At 39.8% G+C, this 23,903-nt stretch overlaps 1 protein-coding gene across 1 annotated transcript in view; it reads right to left on the reverse strand.

Annotated features, from left to right (window-relative positions):
* LOC131137935 (VPS10 domain-containing receptor SorCS3-like) overlaps positions 1 to 23,903 on the reverse strand; it is a 170,606-nt gene that overhangs the window by 91,895 nt on the left and 54,808 nt on the right. The window contains exon 2 of the mRNA XM_058086792.1: positions 5,885 to 5,952. Coding sequence (XP_057942775.1) covers positions 5,885 to 5,952 — 68 coding nt within the window. The remainder of the gene's footprint in view (positions 1 to 5,884; positions 5,953 to 23,903) is intronic.

Genomic DNA, 23,903 nt, shown 5'->3' on the forward strand with positions numbered 1-23,903 from the left:
TTCCTTGGTCTACTCATTCCACGTCTGTTACCAGTGGTTTCTTTCTTCAGGAAATGCTAAATGTTTGGGCTGGCTATGACTAATGACCAATGTTTGTGAAAAGATTCTTATTGAGTGTCCACGTTCTCTGAGATACACACTTGCTTGTTTTTTCACCCATAGATAGCTCTTTGGTTTTTATATTGTTTTCACCCCTTAATGTAGTCAATACAGGCAAAACCAACCTATACCTAATATGAAACTGGGCATAGGCATTCTGTGCTATTTTTAAATGAGCAAAGTAATAGGACACACCTGGTAAACAAAATACATGTTCCATAATGTTCCAATACTATTTCAAAAATGGGTGTGCTTAAACAACAAAACATGTGCATCAGATCCAGATTTAAACAGCTGGAAATAAAAACCAGAAATGTTGCTCTCCGGTCTCATCAGAATTTTTTTTTCCAGCTCCAAACACCATCTTGTTATGGGTTACCAACTTCAGAGCTACTGGATCTGCATAGAAACCAAAATCAACCGACCGACCTCGCACCACCAGAACTGATTCCATTTATAAAACATAATTAAACACAATGTCATTATATGTACTTTTCGAAAATAAAAACACATTTTTTTTTACTTTATTTGATTTTTATTTAACCTTCAAATGTGTCAGATCATTTTGCCTGACCTTGTACTACTTTCTGCTTCCAAATGATCATTTTCCTGTGAGTCATCCTCCGCAGTGTCAGTTAAAGTGCTTCAAACAATTATTAATTCCGTCCACCATTTTCATTCATCAAATACGTGCACTACAAAGGTAAATAAATATTTTAACCAGCATAGCTTTTAGGCACATGAACATCACATGTACAGATCAGTACTGAAATGCTAATACTTCCATTACCATGTTTATGTTCTAAAATTAGTGCTCAATTCTGAATACTTTAATACAGTAGAAAAAAACTAAATTATTGAGATAATGATACATGGTTGGTGGGAATTACTTTCTTCTGCTGGTAAGTGTAATGAGTAAACACTGCGGCACACCGCTCAGTCAGTCAGTCTCAGTTTGTTGAAATATAAAACATAAATGGACCAATGTGGGAATTAGTTTTAATTATGACAATAGGTATTGATAATTCACAATTAATTAAATCTAATTGTGATTTAAATAAAAGAAAACTCGGTAGATGGAGGATCACATTCGCAAATAGAGCTCAATAGAGACTGTAGTTTGTAATGGGGACACTTTACTTTTTTTACGCTAATACAGTATTTCTTTATATTGTAAGTTTGAAATTACAATAAGGTTGTCTCTTAAGTGTCCCTCGAGGTTCTGTTCAATTTAGGCTTGATGCAGTGGTGGGGTATATAAGGAACCAAGTCCATTTGCCAAAGGTCACAGATCTTGTGGGTATATCTGATAGTTGAGTATTTATTAGACGCACTGACCTGTAAAATATCACATTGCCTGTGAGAGTACCTGACAAAATGATGCAATTTGAGAGGATGTTCCTCCAAATGACCCCATTCCGACCGCATAGAATAGAAGAAGTCATGGAGTGATGCCACACACTTTAAGACTCGCCTCTTTCACTTCGCCCATTCAGGTTTGCATCACCTTGGACCGAAGCTTTGAGGACCCAAGCGACTCTCGTGCCATGATATACACTCTCTGAGACCAGTTGAAAAATAGCAAGAATTTACATTTTGCACTAACCTTCAAAATGCAAAAAGAAGGAATGGGTGTGAGACAAAAAATTGCATTAAACAAAAACAAGCATTAAACTGAAGGCTGTTCATCGACTGATCAAAGGTTTAAGATCATAGCCCAGAAACCCCTGAAAGACCTCCAAAATAGAATGTGTTCAAAAACAGATGCACTGCACCTTGACGTCAGGGCCTGGAGGCTGGGTGCCCGGTGGGCACGTGGCGAAGGAGATTTGCCATTTGTCTGATAAACAGCGAAACTATTGTCACATGTACTCTCTATTATGTACTCTGTCCTATACTGTCACCAAATGTCTCGCCTTTTCATCGACTTTGAGGAAGACTGTCCCTCACTTGGAATACAGTATGTATCCCTACGAGCGGAGAGAACTTTTCCGTGTACCGTGTTACGTCTCTACTATATACATTCTTTGTCGGTTTCTGCTTTGGAGTCCAACTTCCGGTGTAACAACCACTTGTAACACAACAGGCTTGAACAGACCGCTATAAAATCCTCAACGTTCAAACGGGGAGAACAACAATCTCACAAGGAAACTCATCTAACAAGAACGAAACGCGCAGCAGCAGAGCAAGTAAACAGTAAACTCAATTCAGCTCAAGGAAAAATACAAGCGGAGCAGCACGAGAAGACATGGCAATAAGCCTGCAAAGCATCTTAGAGTGCTCAGAAACAGCGGTGACATTATAAAATATTTGACTATGAAATATTCAAGTCAGGTGACCAGTAGACTGACCAATTCATCCCAGATTACAAATACATTTTGCACTATTTTTTGACTGTATATTCAATGCACCCTTTTCAGTGTGAGCAGATAGAGCATTTAACTGCAGTTACACAACCAAAGCTTCTTGGCTTAATGACCAGGCGGATGATTCTCTTATGAGCATGTATTTACTCTGAAAACCGCAGAAACTAATTTGATTTTGAAAATTAGGTAGGCTCCCTTCCTTTGATGATGTTGCCGCAGAACTTTTAACAGCTCTCATTGCATACCTGCTATGGGCAATGTGAGCATGGAAAATTACATCAGGATGAAGGCAGATGCACAATCTTCTCAACCCTGTATGTCATTGACTGCCAGATCAGCAATGAGAGCCGGATACCCACGTATTATCTCAAGAGTGGTTGTCCAATGTTGTTTACTTCCCAGGTGACCTCCTCCACATGTTTTGCAAAAAACACAAGAAGCGACAACAACAAGAATTGGTAAAAAAAATGTCCATTCTATATAAAGTATAACTTTCCTGCAGAACATTGTCATAAAAAGCTTGCTTTTCTGACCATCTCCATGCTCTGTACCCCCACACACTCTGCTTTCGATCAAAGCCTCGTCTTCCTGGACTTCCTGTAGCCTATAGTCTAATACAGTGGTGGTTCTGTCTTGAATGGCGCCCTGTTATACATTGCCACACATGCTAACTTAAAAAAGTGCACAAATCCTTCAAGTACAACACTTCCCGACCCAAACTTGAAAAGGTGTTTATTTCACAAGCTCAAGCTCCCCAGAGATTACATTTGACTTAAATCCACAGTTACAAAATCAAAGCTTTCATTCAAGAAAAGAAATGAACGTTAGCTTAACGTTAGCTTATTTGATCATATACAATCCATAATGTGGTGAACATAAAGTGATGTAATTGCGCCTGTCACGCCCTGTGGGGGTTCCCAAGTGATAGTTTGGGTTTGAGTTTCCGGTCTGGGTTTTAGTTTCCTTTTTGCACGCTCTTATTTTGTCTGACTTCCTGTTTTGCCTTGTCTGCCTCCGTTGTCTTAGTCACCCACACCTGTCCCTAATTTGAGTGTCTATTTAGTTCAGGTGTGTGCGTCTCCCTGTGTGGGATCATTGTTGTTTGTCCGTCAGCTACCTGAGTTGCTTTTTCCTGCTGCTGCAATTATTGCACGCAGTAAACTTTATTTACCTGCTATTGGTCCTGCTCTCTGCATCCTGGGGTCGAACCTTAAAGCTCTCAAGCCGAACCGTGACAGTGCCATACCTTTATCTTTGGCCCGTTTCAATTTTTCCGATGGTTTTGACTTTTTTCTCAAATTAACAGCACCATTATCATCATCTCATCATCTCCTACCATCACCCAACTAACAGCCAAGGCTAAATGTTGACTCCAAATCCCTTTCTTTTTATTTCACACACATTATATGTATTAATGGGCCACACGTGGCCTGCGGCCCATGTAGTTAGCCCGTTTGCCATAGAAGGACAATCCTCCAGAGGCGGAATTAAAAGGACTGAACATCTTTGAAGACAAACAGTTATGCTGAGTATATTCACTGTCAGCAATGAATAACTTGCCATCATTTATTGCTGAGATATGACGATGCCTTTGACAAACATGCACATGTTGACAGCTTTTATGGTTTAAGGTCATGATGTTCATTAAAATTGACAGACTGACTGGGCAATACTCTGGCAGGTTGCCAATGCTTTGACCTTTTGCCAAAAGGGTGCATCATTCCATTTTCCTGATGTCATCTCAGTATATCGCAGAGAAACAAATGGCAGAGCAAAACTATCATTTTCTCAGAACAGCTGCAGCTGAGCTGATTTTAGAAAATGGCTGTCCCGCAATGTAGGGTCGTACTTCACTCGCTCTTGGCTCTGCTAAGAACCCATGCAGACTGGGATAGGATTTTATCGAATGGGCACACTGTGATGCCAGTCATTGTGAATCAATGTAAAGGTTGGAGTTGGTCATAAGATGGGTAGAAGTTGAGGAAACTGAAACAGGCGAATCAGTGCTGTGTCTGTAGTTGATGCTGACTCTTCATTGGTTTGTTGTGGTGAAGTTTGTGGTTTGTTTACTGGTCATTGACTTTGCCACCTTCACATATGGTCACAAGGGTGACCGAAGGGACAAAATAGCAGCCTTTTAACTTGTCAAAACTCAAAAGCCATTTTGAGCTATAGTATTTTATATCCACAGAGAAACTTCCCAATCTGGGAGCTCGGTAACTCTGGCAAAACCCGGAAGAGTTTGCAGCTGTGGAATTGGAAGAAGAGGCGGTTCCCAGCATGTGTTGTTGTAGTTACAATTATCACTTTTGACTGTTTAATGTCCCTTTAATGTGTTATTTTGTATGGACAGGGTGCACTAGTTAAAGTGGCATCGTTTTTAGCCATGTACAGTATTAGATGAATGGCACTCTTAGTAACAATGGTAGTCCAGTTTGAGCCATATTTATTTATTCATTCATTCATTTTCTACCGCTTATCCTCACAAGGGTTGTGGGGGTGCTGGAGCCTATCCCAGCTGTCTTTGGGCAAGAGGCGGGGTACACCCTGGACTGGTGGCCAGCCAATCACAGGGCACATATAGACAAACAACCATTCCCACTCACATTCATACATATGGACAATTTGGAGTCGGCAATTAAACTAGCATGGGAATGGGGGAGGAAACCGGAGTACCCGGAGAAAACCCACGCATGCATGGGGAAAACTCCACACTGAGATGGCCGAGGGTGGAATTGAACCCTGGTCTCCTAGCTGTGAGGTCTGCCGTCATACCGGACCGCCGTGCAGCCCTGAGCCATATTTAATTTAGTAATAATAATAATAACAATAACATATAAATTGTACTATAGGCACAATGCAATATAATTGCGTCTTCGCAATGCGGGAATGTTACATTTTCAAATGGTTGTGGGCCAGGAGTTTGACACATATGGTCTTCAGGGTGTTTGGGCTCTCCCTTAGAGATAGGTTAAGAAGCCAGGTAATCCGGAAGGGGCTTAGAATCGAGCTGCTGCTCCCCCACATTGGGTGCCAGATAAATTTCCTCGGCCATCTGGATAGGATGCTTCCCTGGGTACATCCCATCAGGAGGAGGTCCCTCAGAAGACCCAGAAAATGTCGGAGAGGCTGTCCATCAACTAACCTGGGAACGGATGTGGTTCCCCTCTGTGGACAAAGGGGTCAAGGGGAGGGAAATATGGGCCGTGACCGGACTCCACATTAGCAGAACAAGATGACTGGATGGAGGACTCAAACCCACCCATGTACAGTAATATAAACATGACAAAGTACAATGTATTATATTAGAATGCCTGATCATACACCTTGAATGACTGGGTTAGACACCGGGGCCTTCCATTCTCTGCCTCGTGTCACATTTAGATGTGATAGGAATTAAGATATTAAAAAGCACTCACCTCCAAAGAGTGCTCTCAGTGACGCTGCCAATGTGAAAGTCATACAACTTGGTGAGAATCAGGATAACCTGTAAACAGAGGGGATTAACAATCACATTCTTTGTTTTAGGAGGCACTTATCTTCAGCAATGATATACCTTATTTATTTCTATACATTATAAACGCTCTGTAAACACTGCAGATTTTGTTTTTTGATTGACAAAATGTTACCTTGGTTTTCGTACTCTGTCTCTTATCTCTTATCTTACAATGTTGTGTAGCAAACTATTGTATTTTACCCTCTGGTACATGGAAGCTTGTGGTATAAGTAGATATATGTGTGATCCAGCACTGCACCAAATCCGGTGATACTTAGTTGAAACAATACTACCGTATCTTTTGGCAAAGGTACATTCATTTGGCAAACTCAAATGAGAAAACAAACAAATAGAATTGGCGGAAAAAGCTTTTAACTCTCAAAGTCCTTCTTTGCCATATCCTACTTCACAATGTGTGCTAACAAAATCTGATCTAATAAACATTTGCTGTATTTAAGAAGGATTAGCATGAGCAACACTACCTGGAAACATATTGTTACTTCAAAGATAAACAAGAAACATATAAGATTGTTTGATGGGGATTTCATTCATTTCAATTGATGCTTTGTAGCTTTTCTGGTAAACAACATGAAATTATTAATTTTGCTTCCAGAAGAATGTTTGAAAAGCTTTAGTACTAATTGTGGGTGCAATATTTGGAAGGGAGCCATGAGAATGCTCATGGTACCAATGGTTACCAAAGGAAAGTTGCCAGGTAAATCATTGTTTAGGGAAAAGGGGACAGAAATGTATATACCATTCTGGACAGAGGAGACAGATGGTCTGAAAGAGGATCTAGTCAAGGTTGAAAAACCATTAACAGAGGGGGAGGTCTGTGACACCACCCCTGCCCCGCATGCAATAGTGTCCTTTCATCCCTTGCTAAAATATTCAATCATTTACCCTCTAAAAAAATAACAAACATGACACAGCCACCAGCCATTGTTAGAATTGAATGGAATGCAAATGACAGTGATTCCACTCAAATGGCTGCCAGTGGCTGGCAGAGCCCCGCTGGAAAAAACAGCATAGAACAGCATATGTTTTGTGTTTTCATGCTGGTGTGCATACGTTGTGTTTTCGTGCTGGTTTGGGGTGCCAGTATACTAGCAAGACCAGCATAAGTTGTGTTTTCGTGCTGGTATGCTGGTCTGGAGACCAGCTACCAGCCTGACCAGCATATGTTGTGTTTTCGTGCTGGAATGCTGGCCTGCTGGCCTGCTGGTTGCTGGTCTACAGACCAGCATACTGACACGAAAACACAATGTCTTGCAGCACGAAAACACAACATTTTATGCTGGTCTATGCTCACCAGGGATTTGCTAACTTTTTTGCACCCCAAAAGAGTGAAACTGTTCTTGTTTGCGCAGGTCTCTTACCTCTTACCTTAGGGAATAAGTGCCACCCCCTCATACCAGTACCAGCTACCAGCATGACCAGCGTAGACCAGCATACATTGTGTTTTCGTGCTGGTATGCTGGTCTCCAGACTCTGGCGAAATGTCCTCTAATTGTTTCAATACCCTGAGAATACAACGACCTAAATGAATGATAATATTCAAAGGTTGAAAATGTAGTGCCCTTCGACACTTGCCATGTGTTTGGTTGTTCTTTGTATTGCAGGAGGATCTATATATAATACAGGTGCGTATTTTACACAAATTTGTCACAAACTAGACATGACCTTTCTAGAAGAAGATACTTCTACATACTACTACATAATACATGCTGTTTGCATTCGTTAGGTCCCAAACATGTTTGTGTACTGTTTTCCTTCCCAGACTAAATAGTTTCTGCCCTTCTTCATTAGTGTCCATGTCGGTTATGAGGACATCCCTCCCAGCTTGTGTTTCTAAAAAACAACCTGACAACCCTGACGTGATTCATAAAGCTGGGAGCGGACACAAAAGCTTTTGGGCCTTGACTCATTTGGAAGACATCAGCAACACACTTAAGTTATGACGAGAAGAAGAACCTAAGAAGAACCTCTATACCTGAAGACATGAAATACCTGTGTACCAGGACCTTTTTACCTCATTCATTGCTGCACCTGAAGTAGTCTTCTACTTCTATTTGACTTTCAAAGGCCCAGCAAAACAATAGACAATATGCAGTTGCTATTCACTACATCCTTACATGGTTCTGGTATGTGGCCAAGTATTAAATAGAAATATAATTATATTGATCTACTCAAAAACACATCTCGCAATATAATAAATTATATAATTACTGTATATTAAGTGTGCATTTCTATATTAGATTTATAAAGGCACTATATAATTCAAGTAGGGCTTTGCTATTCACAGGTTACATCCCGTGACTACATACGGATAGTAGTTGAGAAGCAAATAAAAGTGTCTATTCAGCCTGAACTATGATACTGCATCAAGGCGCCACTGAACACTACGCTATCTCACTCCTCCCCCCTCTAAACTCTCCTGCTTAGCACTCTCCTCCTATTTTGGATCAATAAAAGTTCATTCACTCATTCATTTTCTAACACTTATTGTCACAAAGATCGCGGGGGTGCTGGAGCCTATCCCAGCTGTCTTCGGGCGAGAGGCGAGGTACACCCTGGACTGGTGGCCAGCCAATCACAGGGCACATATAGACAAACAACCATTCACACTCACATTCATACCTATGGACAATTTGGATTCGCCAATTAACCTAGCATGTTTTTGGAATGTGGGCGGAAACCGGAGTACCTGGAGAAAACCCACGCATGCATGGAGAGAACATGCAAACATCACACAGAGATGGCCGAGGGTGGAATCGAACTCGGGTCTCTGAGCTGTGTGGCCTGTGCGCTAACCACCTCTACAAAAGTGACTGTTGTAATTATTAGATTCGATTCAGTTCCAAAAAATTTAATGTCTCACTTCAGTTTTTCTGTTTTTTTTCACAACAAAGGAAGCTAAATGTTAAGCTAAATGTAGGTTCAAAATGTAAATATGTGCCACACACTTATTAAATGCACTTTAATCATAACATTTATGGGTATCATGATGTGAAGGTCTTCAGGCTAACGGTATCACACTTCCATCTGTTGTGGCACATCCTCCATCTATGGCTACAGCGGGTCTGTTGCTCTGTAAGCCAGCTGGGTCGACTAGCTGTCGTTTCTCCTAAATAATCCACACTTCTTGCCTGTTGTTATTCCACTAACGATTTACCATCCGATATTCTATGTTGCCTAAATTAAACATTGTCAAATATAAAAATTGCTTAATGAAGTTCAATACAAATATAAGGCATTCAGTAGATTAATTTAAAAAAAAAGTGTGATGCATTCTATCTATTCTACACTGGTCACTAGGTATCAGCATGTTACACTGATGAGGCTATATCCACCACAGGAAATAGAACACCAAACAGGAAGTTAAAAAAAAAGAACAAATAACTTTCACAATGAGTCTATATTATATTTTACTTATCCTTAAATGTCATATTTTCTCATATCATGTTTGCTATTTTGGGTAATATGAATGCAGAGGTGGGTATAGGGGTGTTATTTCATGTGTAAAGGGCTCTAATAATGTCAGAACTCGTGGTTAGAAGGTTGTAAATTGGTTTTATTTCCTCTTATTATGAAAATACTCTACGCTTGGCGGAGTATCTACCCTCGGCTATCTCTGTGTGGTGTTTTGATGTTCTCCCTGTGCATGTGTGGGTTTTCTCCGGGTATACTCCGGTTTTTTCCCCCATTCCAAAAACATGCTAGGTTAATTGGCCACTCCAAATTGTCCATAGGTATGAATGTGAGTGGGAATGGTTGTTTGTCTATATGAGCCCTGTGATTGGCTGGCCACCAGTCCAGGGTGTACCTCGCCTCTCACCCGAAGACAGCTGGGATAGGCTCCAGCACCCCCGCGACCCTCATGAGGATGAGTGGTAGAAAATGAATGAATGAAAATACTTAATAAGGAATCCTATTTCATGGGAAAACCAATCTGTGCAACCAATTAACTGTAATAAATTATTGTTTGGGTCAGGACAGGCTTACAAAAAAATCTTTGTGAAATGATAAAATGAAACATAAAAAAATAATTGAAGCCACCTTTCAAATCAAACAAAGCCTGCAACCAGCATTAGCCAAGTGTCTCGGGACTCGTAATCCACCCTTTTCTTAATTAATCCATCTTCATAATTCATTTTACGCTTCAAATGTTTGTCGAGCAACAAAATAAAAGAGAACAGTTGACAGATGAATAGCATGCAAGCACATACATCTTGGAAAAAGTGGCACCTCTAGTCTTTATTATTGCCATGCTTACTGTAATTTCCACTAAAAAAATAGATGAGAAGCCTTTGATTCTAACATTTAGGAGAAATAAAACAGCACCCGTAGTTGCAGCTACTCGCCACTGCAAACACGCTTTTAGTAATCTGCAAACAAACACTGACTAGTCTGACACTTAAAGGCCAGCTGGAGCTGATCATTATCTGAATGTGATGAAGCTCCCCCCTAATATGTGAATAGCACAGCAATCAATTACTTGCTCTCAATGGGCAAGAGCAGTTTATGAGACAAAATGTCAGTTGATAGCAGTAGGGCAACGGATTGCCATGGAGAGGACGCCGGCACACAGAATCCTTTTATTACATTTCAGATAAATGAAAAACCTAATAGCACGCATCAAACACATTGAGTGATACAGTCCAAGACTGTATCGGGATACTGAATAAAAATGTGTAATATGATGTAAAATGGCTGCATGGCGGGCGAGTGGTTATCGCGCAGACCTCACAGCTAGGAGACCCGGGTCCAATTCCACCCTCAGCCATCTCTGTGTGGAGTTTGCATGTTCTCTCCGTGCATGCGTGGGTTTTCTCCGGGTACTCCGGTTTCCTCCCACATTCCAAAAATGTTAATTGGCAATTCCAAATTGTCCATAGGTATGAATGTGAGTGTGAATGGGTGAGTGTTTGTCTGTATGTAATGAATGAATCAATGATGTAAAATGAAACATGAAAGTTCATATAATACTTATTCTGCCCTAGAATGATTTCAAATGTTGCTACACCCCATTATTCATCTTGTTACGTATTGAGTAGGGATCTCCAACATCATTGGCCTAAAAAATGAGCGACTGAATCATACCGGCATTGTTTTTTTTTAATTCTGATGAAGATATTGGCGTGCCAGTGACACACATCGAATTGCATCGTGCTCCACAGAGCAACAAGATTAGCAAGTCCACGGTTTGGAAGTTATACGTTTGGCCATTGGATTGGAAATATCAGATGTGCAATGATTGTAAAGCCATGGTTACGCGAGGGGGGAGTAAGGCATCTTCCTTCAGTAGCACTAATTGCCTCCGCCAAGCACAGCGCAAACACGGCGCGGAGCTTATGTTTTTGCCAGCATTTATCTGTTGGTGTTCAAAATAACTTCAAAAGTTCTGAATTCATGTGGATTAAATTTTCAGGAATCGTTGTAAATGGGATATGGAACAACTCATTAAATTTGGAGGGGTGATCCAGATCACTGTCTGGGTCCAGGATTCTTTAACAAACAACAATAGGACCATTTTCAGCATTTGTACATACAATTCCACAAAATATGGTCAGACCACTTGGAAAATAAATGCAGTTATAAACGGGTTCTACAGCATATCAAAGACTGATCCAAAACATGTAGGATTATTATTTTGGTGTGAATCACAAGATGGGGGGAACTATGGCGCTTGGTGGAGGTCTGCGCTCTCCGAGTGCTTCTCTAGTTTACTATCACACCTCAGGAAAAACCACTTGGAATCACAAAGTAGCATTTTCGCACTTTCTCGACAATGGCTTGTTTATCGTGGTTAATTGGGTCTAGACTTGAATAGGAGGCCTTATTTATAGATGGAATATCAAAGCATATAAAACCTGTTTCCAACCTTCTAATTATTGTTTTTAACATTATTACAGCATTACATGAAATGACATGAAATATATATAGCTATAATACAGGAAAGTGATGGAAGGAAGTGATGTCATGGGTTCAGAGTTTTAGCTCATGGGTTACGGCTAAAACAGTTGTCTGTGTTAGGGATTAGTTTGCCTAATTCTTCAAATCTGCAATAAAAGCTTGTTTTTCTGGTGATCAAATCTGGTGCTTGTGTGTCTCACCAATCATGATTGTGACATTATTGACACTAGTGACCAGTGTAGAATGCTACATATCATCACCAAATGTTTGAATATGTCTTTTGGATGCCTTGTATTAATATTTAATGGTAATGGTTTAATTTCATTTGAACATGCATCAGATTACAATTGAATGCGTCACATAATCAATTCCCAGTTCCACATGTCCAAAAGGAGTAGGAAGAAGCAAACCTTATTAAATCCCACCCCTCCATCTGGTACTTTTACAATCAGTAACTGTTATATTTGTTCACTTCCCGTCTTCCTGATATTTATAAGGTGATGTAACCATATAATGACATAATGGTAATAATAATAACCATAAAAATAGTGATGCATAATGAATAAACTTAACATGACTGGTTCAAGACTCCTCATCTTTGTATTTTGCAAACATCAACTTCTATTATTTCTTGAATTGTCTCATCGTTGTGCATTTTTTGAGTTCCTTACTCAATCCATTCCATAGTTTGATTCCACATACTGAAATGCTGTGGCTTTTTAATATTGTTCTCACATGTATAACTTATTTTTATGTTTGAAAATGCTTCATTGGGTAAAAAATATGTAAAACAATCTTAAGTATGCCTACTTTTAGTAATAATAAGCTGTATTCAACCATGAAACTGACATGATTTATTAATTAAGATATTATGGGAAAAAAACAAGACGGATTGAAGCTGTGAAATTTAATGCATTGCAATTTAATGAATGGTTGAGGGTTTACTGTGATGTGTAAATTCCATGACATTAGGTTGGGGATTGGTATTGGCAATGAAGTGGTAGACAGGATATCAGTAAGAAAGTCAAGATCGAGCATCTCAAATATAAAATATAGAGTTAGCATATGAAAATGCAGTGTGGTATTCTCATGGGTTTGACATTTGGTATTTTGTTTCCATTAAGGACACAGTTGATCAATTATTGCACAATTTTGGACATTCATTCATTCAATTTTCTTACCGTTACCTCCATGTATGTATTACTTTGTTTTCTTATTCCCTCTCACGCTCCATCTGTCTCTATGCCTCCCTTTGTTCCATTTTTACTTTCTTGTATGCATCATGGACCAAAGTCCCCTTGATTATTTTATGCTTCACCCCACGTTAGCTTTCTTTTTTTTTTCTCAGCAATCATTGTTCACCCTGCCATCACCTTACCCATTGAGTATTCACTCAGCTTAGAAGTCCCCCTCGTCTCACTTCATTATTTTTTCTGTTCCTTCTTTGTTCACCGGCCCCATGACCGTGTTTTGTTGAAAGTAACTTTTAGTTGTCATATTTCTTCCCACTCCTCTTAAGTATGGATGTACCCCAGTTGGCTTTTCCCTCGATGTCTCTCATTCGCTTGTCTCTTTTTGCCTCTCTCCCACCCTCGTCTGTATTGTCCAACTTAGACGGACATGAGTCCCAACTCAGCAGCTGTGATTATACAATATGTTCTCTTAGACATAGACTCCCTTTATTGTCATTGTTACATCCGTACTCATAGTCGGATTTCACTTTTAACAAGTGACACAAAAACCTCTGTGTTCATCAAGCACCTGGGAATCAGTGAAACTGGAATCTTTGTCAAGAACAGGTGAGTCAGTGAAACCGGATTTTTTTGAGATAACCCATAAGTCAGTGAAACTGGAATTTTCGAAGAGCACCCAAGAGTCAGTGATACTGGAATCTTTGTCAAGAACACGTGAGTCAGTGAAGCTTGAGTCTTCCCTGAGTGACTGTAAATCAGTTAAACCAGAATCTCAGTTGAACACCTGTGAGTCAGTTAAACTTGAATTTTTGGTCAACCTGAACGTCAGTGAAACTTAGTGAGTCTTTGTCAAACATCCAAGAGTCAGTGAAAATCCAGTCTTCGTCGAGCATCGACGAGTCAGTACAAAACGAATCTTCGTCATGAACCTATGACTCAATGAAACTTGAATCTTTGCTTAAGCAAGAAGGGGAAAGGAATGTAAGGGCAATATCTGTCCCTAATGATTTCATTCATACAAATGCAGGTAGTGAACCAGTTGCACAAATTATGACATTTTAAAGGGAAACTGCACTTTATTTTTATTTTGCCCATCATTTGCAATCCTTCTGTGAAACATGAACACACATTTCTTTCCTTTTTCTGTGCATTCCAGCGCGAGAAAACAAGTTAATATGAGCTCGCTAACAACACACGCCATTGAGATACACCTATTTAGACTAGGAAGCCCTCAAAATAAACCTCTAACAACGTTGCATCATTTGATATACATTTTCTGGTCATGCATTTAATGGCGATGAGTACCACTGACTCCAGATTCCAGTCTCTTTTGCAACAATATTTTTTACATTTTGCAAAATTGCTTTCATCAGCATAGGAATTGATATCTTTTTCTCATAAGTTCATCAGTAGTCACTGATAGCTTCTGCTCGCATATGCCCTTAATCTTCTGTGTTAGTAAAAGAAATAACACATGACCTTATAAAGCAAACCATGGACACCCTCCAGCTTGTTTTGATGAAGTCTGGACAGATAAAATAATATGAAAGAAAATTATTGCACACTTTCAGAATGTTGTGTGCAATTGCCCCAATACACACGCAGCATAGCTTCATTTACAAAAAACACATTGTTACATTGTGTTTTTGTTATGGTTGTTTTTTATATTTGTGACGTGATAGTGGTGGTATTAATATTAAGAGGTGGGCTGAGTTGCTTAAATCTCCACTGAAGGCCAAGTTATGAAATACACCTCGTGCCACTAATCTTGGATATGAGACAAATCCCACGTCTGACCTGCCTCCTATGGTTTTCAATGAATTAATAGAATGGTGTATACTGTATCTCGTATATGAGTACCACACAACCCCCATTGGAATTTTAATGTTAAAACATTAAAACATGTAAAAGTTGAGTCTTCATTGAGTAACTGTCAACCAATGAAATTGCAATCTACTGGCAGGTTCTCAAATAAACGATATCCAATATAGGTCAGTATATTGTACTGTAAGCTTTGTGTTATCAGTGACAAAGCCAATTCTGTGAGACCGTCGTCCCGGTAAGCTAACTGGATAGCTGATGTTGAATCTTGATCAGATATCACATCAAAATCAAAGACAAGAAAGTATGACCAGTCATATCTTGCCCTCGGCTTTGGTAGGAAACAAAGCGAGACCACAGTGTGTGTTGTGCCTCAAAGTCTTAACATCAGACAGCATATGAAGCCCAAGAAGTTAAAACTCCATATTGAAAGAATACATCCTACACAGACAGAGAAGCCTGTTGAAAGATGAAACTTCTCAGCTGTCGAAAACATGAGTGCACCTTTACCAACGCAGCCATTTTGCCATTAAGCGCTCAACCAGCGTCATATAAAGTGGCATAGAGAGTTGCTAAGTGTAAATAGCAGCGCACCATCACAGAGGAATTAATACTGCCAACCACTGTTCACATGGTATCTATCATGATTGATGTAACAGCCAGGAAATTAAAAACCTCTGTCAACCAATACTGTTGCCAGACGTATTTATGACACGTCAAAAGACATCAAGGAGAAGGTTAATGACAAGATATTGGACAACCGTTTTGTCCTGCAGGTGGACAACAACAAGGAGTGCATAATAATAACTTAGGTCAGATTCATCAACATTGGATATCCGAGGAAAGATTCCCTCTTCTGTAAAAGTGAGATGGCTAGATCCGCTGCATATGAGCTGTTTGATATCATCAACATTTATTTGAAAGAGACTTATATGAAATAGGTGGGCAGTCTGCAGACAATGGCAGGTAAACAGGGAGGGCGGCAGGCGCTCATCAAGCCTGTCTGAGCTTTTTGTGATGATATAATAAGGTTTTATTTGAACTGTGGGATGAGAGCAGAATCTTCCTGGTGGAAGTAGGAAATCATCTTGAAGTTTAAAAACAACAACATTCTCATGAAATTTGCATATCTCAGTGACATATTTCACAAACTCAATGAACTAAATCTTCTGATGCAGGGCAGCAATACACACCTCCCATAAGAAAACTTTCCCCAGAAAACTGAATATGTAGGAGAAGTGAGTTACAGATGGGAATACAGACTCATTTGAAAGCCTCAAATCTTTTATTGAGGTTAACAAGTTTCAGAGCACAAGTTATCCCATGAAAACCACATCCATGCCCTTCAAATACACTTCCAAATGTAGTTCTTGCAAGAAACCCTTTCAGTGCAACACCAGCCGATGACTAAAAATGTGTGTGTGTGTGTGTGTAATGAAATGGCGTAAAAGTAGCTTTTAATCATGTAGGAGGGTAAACATGGTAGGAGTGCCCAGTAAGACCCAGGGAAGACCTTGGACACATTGGATTTTTAGTTTTTCAGAGGGTGCTGTTTACTGTAGAAACCGTTCACTGCGCTGAAAATTATCCAGCCCACTTTGCATCGATTTGCAACAGTTACAAACATTAATTAGTTTGCAACCACCCAACAAAACACTTGGAATTGCTCAATACAAATAAATAAATTACAAGCTGAGCAACTGTATACATATGTAGCATTATACACATAGACTGGAGTCTACAGACAGGGCCCTAGGCAAAAATTCACAGAGGGCCCCACGGCGTAACACCACTGCTATGGACGCTTGTCTGCCCTGTGCGACCCCCAACTGGGCAGGGGCCGCAAGCAGTTGTCTGCCTTGCCAAGTGGTAAGCAGCGCCCCTGATTAGATATTCTCACAGTAATGAAAAAGGTTCAGAACTGCTGAAGGTTCATACATTGCCAATTACTGCTGAAGTGAGATCTTTCTAGCATCCATCTGTCTATTTTCTGTATCACACAGACATTCACACCTACAGTACACGCAATAGAGTCTCTTAACTGACAGGCATGTCTTTTGACTGTGGGAGGACGCCTGAGACCCTGGAAAGAAGGAACACACTCACAGGGGTAACATTAAGGTGAACAGATTTGGATTACTGAAAACTAAGACACTCACAAATGTGTTATAATCTCAATACATTTAAGTTAGACCTCTTCTGTATGGATAGACAAGTATAACATAGAATAATTGTAGAACAAAATATTTTCTCTAACTAAAGACACAAAATCAACAATATCAAAACCTGACAACCTAAAACTAAAGTTAGACAGAAGCAGACACCTTGCAGTCTCTATCCTGCAGTCCCTCTGGAGACCTTTGTGGCGATACCAAAATGTTTCCAGTGAAATCAAACACCTCATATACAGCGCCTCAGAAACCTGAAGAACACTCTGGTAGCCAGGCTCGATCAGAGCCCTCAGGGAGTAAAATGGTCCCACCATGCCACCAAGATCTCAGAGTGGACACAGCAACCCTGGACATGTTGCATGTTGACTTGCAGCTATGAGAAAAGTACGCTGGTTTGGTCATGTCACCCTCTTATTCCCAGATCAACCTGTGCCATCGTGGATTTGGACTCCTTCCTGCAGCTCGGAATCTGAGGCCCTAAAACCTGTCTCGGGAAGAAGCCCGATATCTTGCCCAGGACAAGGCAAGCATGGAGAAGACTGCTTAAAATGTTCATAGTACAGGCACTACGAGCCAAGAACAAACATTTTAAATGTAATGCAATGAAGACTTACAGGAATTTGTTTTCTACATGTAAAACTATAATTGTAAAACGATAAAAAATGTGTTTTGTGTTAGCATTTTGGCTGTCTGGAGCAGATGAATTGTATTTATATTATTTCTTATGGCAAAAATGGATGTGGTTAGGGTACGTTTTGGTACGTTTGGTACTGTACATTGGCACAGACTGTCTAAAATGTTTTCATGACGCTAACCAAGCTTTCACTATAATACAAAGGTCAGAATTTTGGAATTGTTGTTGGGTCCGCTCAAAAATCAATCAATCAATCAATCAATCAATCAGACTTTATTTGTAGAGCACTTTTCATACATAGAATGTAGCACAAAGTGCTTTACATGTTAAAAAAGAAAGACAACAAGACACATATACACACACAGTCGCACATACGTACATAGACACAAACACATAAGACTTCCCCTCATACATTAAATGTTGAGAAAATATAAGCCATGACAATGCCCAAAGTAGTATTTACAACTATATTTAGAAAAAAAATATGACTAAAAAAACTTTACTTTTGTCTATTCTTATATTCAGGATGGATATTACCTGGAAAAGGCCCCTCCCGACAGAGCAAAAAAAACACAACAATATCAATCAACAACATAACCCTCAAAATGCACACACCATTCTTTTCTAATTAAAATCAACACAATTCATATTTACTATACTCATATATCCCATACAAATATTACATTCAACGCAATATTAGTAAAGTCCTGAATAATATTTAAGATAAGATGACATCACCTAAATGCAATGACGCCATTTAGTCAGCATTGGTGGCGTTTTACATTAAGATTTAAATGTGTTTGTTGAGACCAGAAATGAGGATTATGGAGAGAACAATGGACAGGCAGAAGCAGGGTGTGCCCTTGGCATTCAACCTGGATGATGGGACATTCCATGCAGAAAAACAGACTTTCAAAATGGGTAGTCCTGAGAAAGCATTTATAAGTATGTAGTCACCCGCAGTCCGACAGAAATCTTCCACTAACCTTCCACTATCAACTTGGTGGAATATGGGGCCTAACTTTATCAGCAGAGAATCTGCACTTTTCAAACCACCAGGCGCAGAAAAGACTTGAGCTGTGTTCAAAACCGCATACTGCCCACTACATACTTCCATGCCCATAGTATCCACACTCCATACTACATACCCAATCCATCAGACAGTATGCAAAGCGTTTACACTACAGCGTACTACATGATAACCTACAATGCATTGCGCTCCTACCCAAGCCAAAATCGACAAGCTGAAGCTGATTTCACTTTAGCTCTAAACTCTTTAAAAACATCACTTTATTGAGATTTTTTAAAAAATCAGGCGAGAAAGTGGCCGTTGAGATCCCGGGTGTGCCATTTATTTGTCCAAATACAAACCGTTTACAATTTTGTTCGGACAAATTCGGAAAAATTTAAGCTAGCGAGTGAGCAACGCACTTCCGGTTCTTTTCGCTAAATAAAACACCCCCTTCCTTTTCTCATACAAAAAAACCATAGTGATAAATTGCTGCTTTTACTTTGAAAACAAGAAGTGAACAAACTCGCAATATATCCTGCTTGACACCGCCGTTTGGTCCATCCTGCTGCTCAGTGTTCAGCCAATGTTTTTTTTTTTTTTTTGGTGACGTCACGTCATGTTGCACCCTGGGTAATTTGGGTGTGAGTAGTAAGCTGATGATACATACTCAACATTTCTGGCGAATGCAGTATGCATCCGGGAACTTGAGTAGTAGGTAAGTATGCGGTTTCAAACACAGCCTTAGTGGCATCCAAAGGGACTATGGCTAACTTACCTTTATAATGTTCACCACTCCTTCTCCTTCCTTTCTGCCTGTCTTCTTTCCTTCAAGCAATTTCCAGCCTATCACTATGGCCAGCCTTCATTGCTTTCATGCTGTATGAAAGTACAAGGCTTGCACTGACTGACATTGCTGACTTTCCCCTGGATGCTGGGGGACAATAAAGAAGTCACCAATTGAAAAGTTGACATCTCAATTAACCCTGGCAGGCTTTGATGGGCAAATAAATCAAGGAGAATGTGGTTAGTTAACCAAACCCAAGCCATTTATCTATACCTCTATTGTAAGATATAAAATGGTGTCATTACATTCTTTAAACATAGTATAGTAATACAACTGATACTATATCCTGTACATACACTACATGTAATATAGATAGAGTTTTGGGGGGCTACCCTGTTTCATACACATGAGAGCCACTGCTCGCCCCGCCAATCACTGCTGCGGGGCATCCCGATGCAAGTAGACTTTGAGTTACCATGACGACTCCTGAGCCAGGGACGGATTTAGGATTGCAGAAGATCCTGGATTTAGCCCAGATGGGCGATGAAAAATTTATGGTGCATGTGAAAATTTGGTTCTCTTTTAAAAGGCTTTTACTTTCAAAGGGTCAGATTAAAGCAGACAAAAGACACAGGACAATGCTTACCAGTTCATACCATTGATGAATCAAAATAACACCCCAAAATCAATCCGGTTGAAATCACTTTAGACCACAGATGCCCAGTATACGTACACCTCAAACACGGATGAGTGGAGGATCACAGGAATGGATGGATTTGTATACAGTTATCCTCTCCACTCTATAACTGTTAAGTTTTTGTTTTTTTTTATTTAAGCCAGCCTGCACTTGAAAAGGCTGTGGAGATCGTCAAGGGCGCTTTATCAACTCAACCCCAGTATGTTTTGTTGAGTTTAAGTTCACACTTTAACTATTTGCAGGAGCTTGCAGGTCAGTTTGATAATCAATGGTCTCCCCGGTCTTCTCTCGTTACTAGGGATGAGCGAGTACACCACTATCTGTATCTGTTCACACATCTAAATTATCGTTTATTACCGAGTGGGCGGGGTATAAGCCGGAAGTGGGCATGGTTTGACCTGAAAAGGGTGGGGTTTACATCGGTGGACTGATGGATCAAAAGTTGTTTGTTTTTTATTTTTTTTATTTTTTTTATCAAAACACAGCAGTACTCAGTACTTCAAGCACAGTTTTTCAAGTAAGTATCTCACCAGCCAAATTTAGAGAGACCAGATGAAAAAAAAAAAAAACACTGGCCATATACAGCTTCGTTCAGCACCATCAACAAAACACGTTGAGCATTGCAACGTGCATACTAATAATACTAATAATATTTGACCGTATATACAGGCAGAGTGTTTGATGCAGCTACTGTGCAAGTGTACCTAATGTTGTGGTCAGCGGTTACTGTTACCACTCTATAAACAGTACTCTATGTACTGCCGACTGAAAATGAACCAAAATATTACATTGTAAGTAGCACGTCCGGTATATGATGACTTCATGGAATAAGACAAAAAAAAATTCAAGGAAAAATGCAGTCATGCTACCCCGAGGCGTAATTGACGAATGTAACACAATGTAACTCACTAATTGTATCCGTCTCACCCCTACTTCTTACACTTCTTCGTTGTCCACCAAATTGACCAATTATTTACTCTGTAACTGGCATCATACAATGCATGTCTTAAGTATGTCACTAAGGTATCAAAGAAGTCAATTTTGCATCATATTAGAGGTTTGAAAGACTTACATTTTTAGCATCATAATTGTCATAAGAATTGTCCAGGTTCAAAACAGCATTTCTCTGGTTACTGGACCACCTGCTCTGCTCAGCCACTGCTGCATGCCACTGCCATAAAGGCCAACACAGACCATAATCATGTTGGAATAACAGTTCCCTCATCTGTAACTTTGCCATGAAATGCTATTATTGATCCATCTTTTATTGTAAGTCTTATTGCCAGTCTGGTGTTATACTGGCTCAGGTCAGTGAAACAGTCAAACGTGAAGTGATTCACACTTTTGCCAACGGAAGTGGAAACGTTTCCATCATGAATCTAATTAATGCACTTTGGATTGATGTCCTTTGTGTGTAGAACGTGGTGATGGCGTGATGTCTGAGGATCTGTGTACCCTACTACAGAGCTTCCTTATTGGAATATTCTAATGGAAATTTATATTTTTCTCTGAAATATCGTAAAGCCCATGGTCTGGTGGCCATATTAATGATGGTCTATTATTTGCACGGCAAAAGGAACAAGCATGTTCCTTTTGATTACAGCACAGGACACACACACGCATATTTGCCCTACATGATACACACACTCACCTAGCACAATCAAGAGTTGCACAACACTTAACATATGTCTGATGAATGACTGGGAGACACAAAATAGATGCATTGTTCTCACTCACATGAGCTTAACACTCACTTTCACACAAACATTTTTCAGGCACAAAAGCTCAAGTTTAACTTTCTAGAGGGGTGCGGCATCTGCTATATGTACTTTCATTATGGGCCCCTTCCTTGATCTTGACAGAGTCCAGCACTTTTTAACCAAATATATTGCTCATATTTTTTAATGCAATTTTGAAACTTTTTATATTACAGTGTCTTGCTCAAAAGAATCAAAAACATAAATACTTCTGCCAGGTGCTTTAATATCCAGCCCAAGGGGTTGTTATGGTAACAAAACTGTGTTTAGCAGAAAATAAATGAGCATTTTTTTAATACACTGGTGGTAGTCGTCCACTTTAATTTCAAGATAGCTGATTAAAAGATTTTTTTTTTTCCATTGGAAACAGGAAAAGTAATTACAGAAAGCTTTTGGACCATGGAAACAAAGATTGTTGCTTTTGGAAGTCACTTCCTGTTTGGAAATGTGCTCTGTCTCCCCATAAACTGAGGCAGTGCTGCAATTTCCCCCAAAATCAATGTTCATTAAATCGTTTGATTTTTGGTACTCCAGACTATGCTTGAATCACTCAGCTGCAATATTGCAAAGTGCTTCTGTAATCAAATCTTACCTGGTTGTATAACCTACCGGTTTCAAATTCTCATATTTTCTATCTTTTCATTCAGTTTGCTCCACATTAATCAAATGTTGCTGGCATTTTGTACGTACTGTAATGTATATAATCAATCCAATGTTTGTTTGAATTACTCTATAAATGCCATAGAGTCAGCCATGTTTCCTCACTGTCCAAACAAAATTGTTCAGGAGTAGGTAGTTTTAATGTTAAAAAAGTGATTATAATAAAGTAGACACTTGGTATTTTATGATCAAACAACCTGTTCTATTCAGGTAAACTGTGGTGAGAATACCACAGCTCACCTCAAGATACATTTACTTGTGCAGTGCTATTTAGAAGTCAATATATACATTTTATTGCACACTCGAACTTTGTACTCACTAACAAACACCTATAACTTTACAACATTAGCCCCCAGAAACTATTTTCATTTCGCTGGCCTTTTGAAAAAACAAAATTACCTGAGTACAAAAAAAAAACTATCCCCAGAACCCAAACTTTCCTGAGAGGGGTACTTGGAGCTGGGTCTTCAAAAGCACAGCAGCGTTTGATGGACAGTCTGTGTGCTGCCTGGTGGAACACAACTGTACTGTTTGTATTCAAGCTATCAGAAGTCGACGGATTATTCTTTTGAGAATATTTGCAGAAGAAGATATTCAACAAAGCCTTGAAATAATTGAGTCTGTGGTAGAATAGCCAACATGCTGGTGGATCTAAATGGAAGGCACGCGCCCAAACAAAAGAAACCTTAGCAAGATTATAAGAACACGATCGGCAATCACTGTAGGTTCAATCACCATACCAATATATGGTATGACCAGCTTGTTGTACTACCATAAATCTGGATTGTAGGGGTGGTTAAAGCAATGCTGAAAGGTATTAATAATGTCTTCGACCAGGGTAAAAAAAACTGCTGTTCTTTCCGATATGAGAACCCAGCAAAACACTAAAATTAATTCTCAACTACGATTAATCTTACTTAGAACCTTACTGAGAACTTACCAACCGTTCTCCATAGAAAAAAATACAAAACAGATATACAGTCATCCTTGGTTTTAGCAGGTAATTGGTTCACTCGCTATTTGCCGATGTCTGGCTGGTCCCCTCCTTTTCTGGGCTCTTGGCGGTCTACCTGCCACTGGAGTGTCCTACTTGGCATGTTGATGGATGGGCGGAGGGTGTGGTGGTGACGGGTCTGCAAGTGTGGCGGGGGGCGGGGCTGGGGGGACATCACTCTACTCGTGGTCCTTGCCATGTGGTGAATGTCTCTCTGATCTTCCTTGGTGCTTGTGGCCTTTGTGCCTTGGGGGCGTGGCCGTGCTCTGCTGTGTGGGGCCTGGTTTGCCTGTGGCTCCATTG

The sequence above is a fragment of the Doryrhamphus excisus genome, chromosome 1 (assembly GCF_030265055.1).
Source record: "Doryrhamphus excisus isolate RoL2022-K1 chromosome 1, RoL_Dexc_1.0, whole genome shotgun sequence".
Taxonomy (NCBI): Eukaryota; Metazoa; Chordata; class Actinopteri; order Syngnathiformes; family Syngnathidae; genus Doryrhamphus; species Doryrhamphus excisus.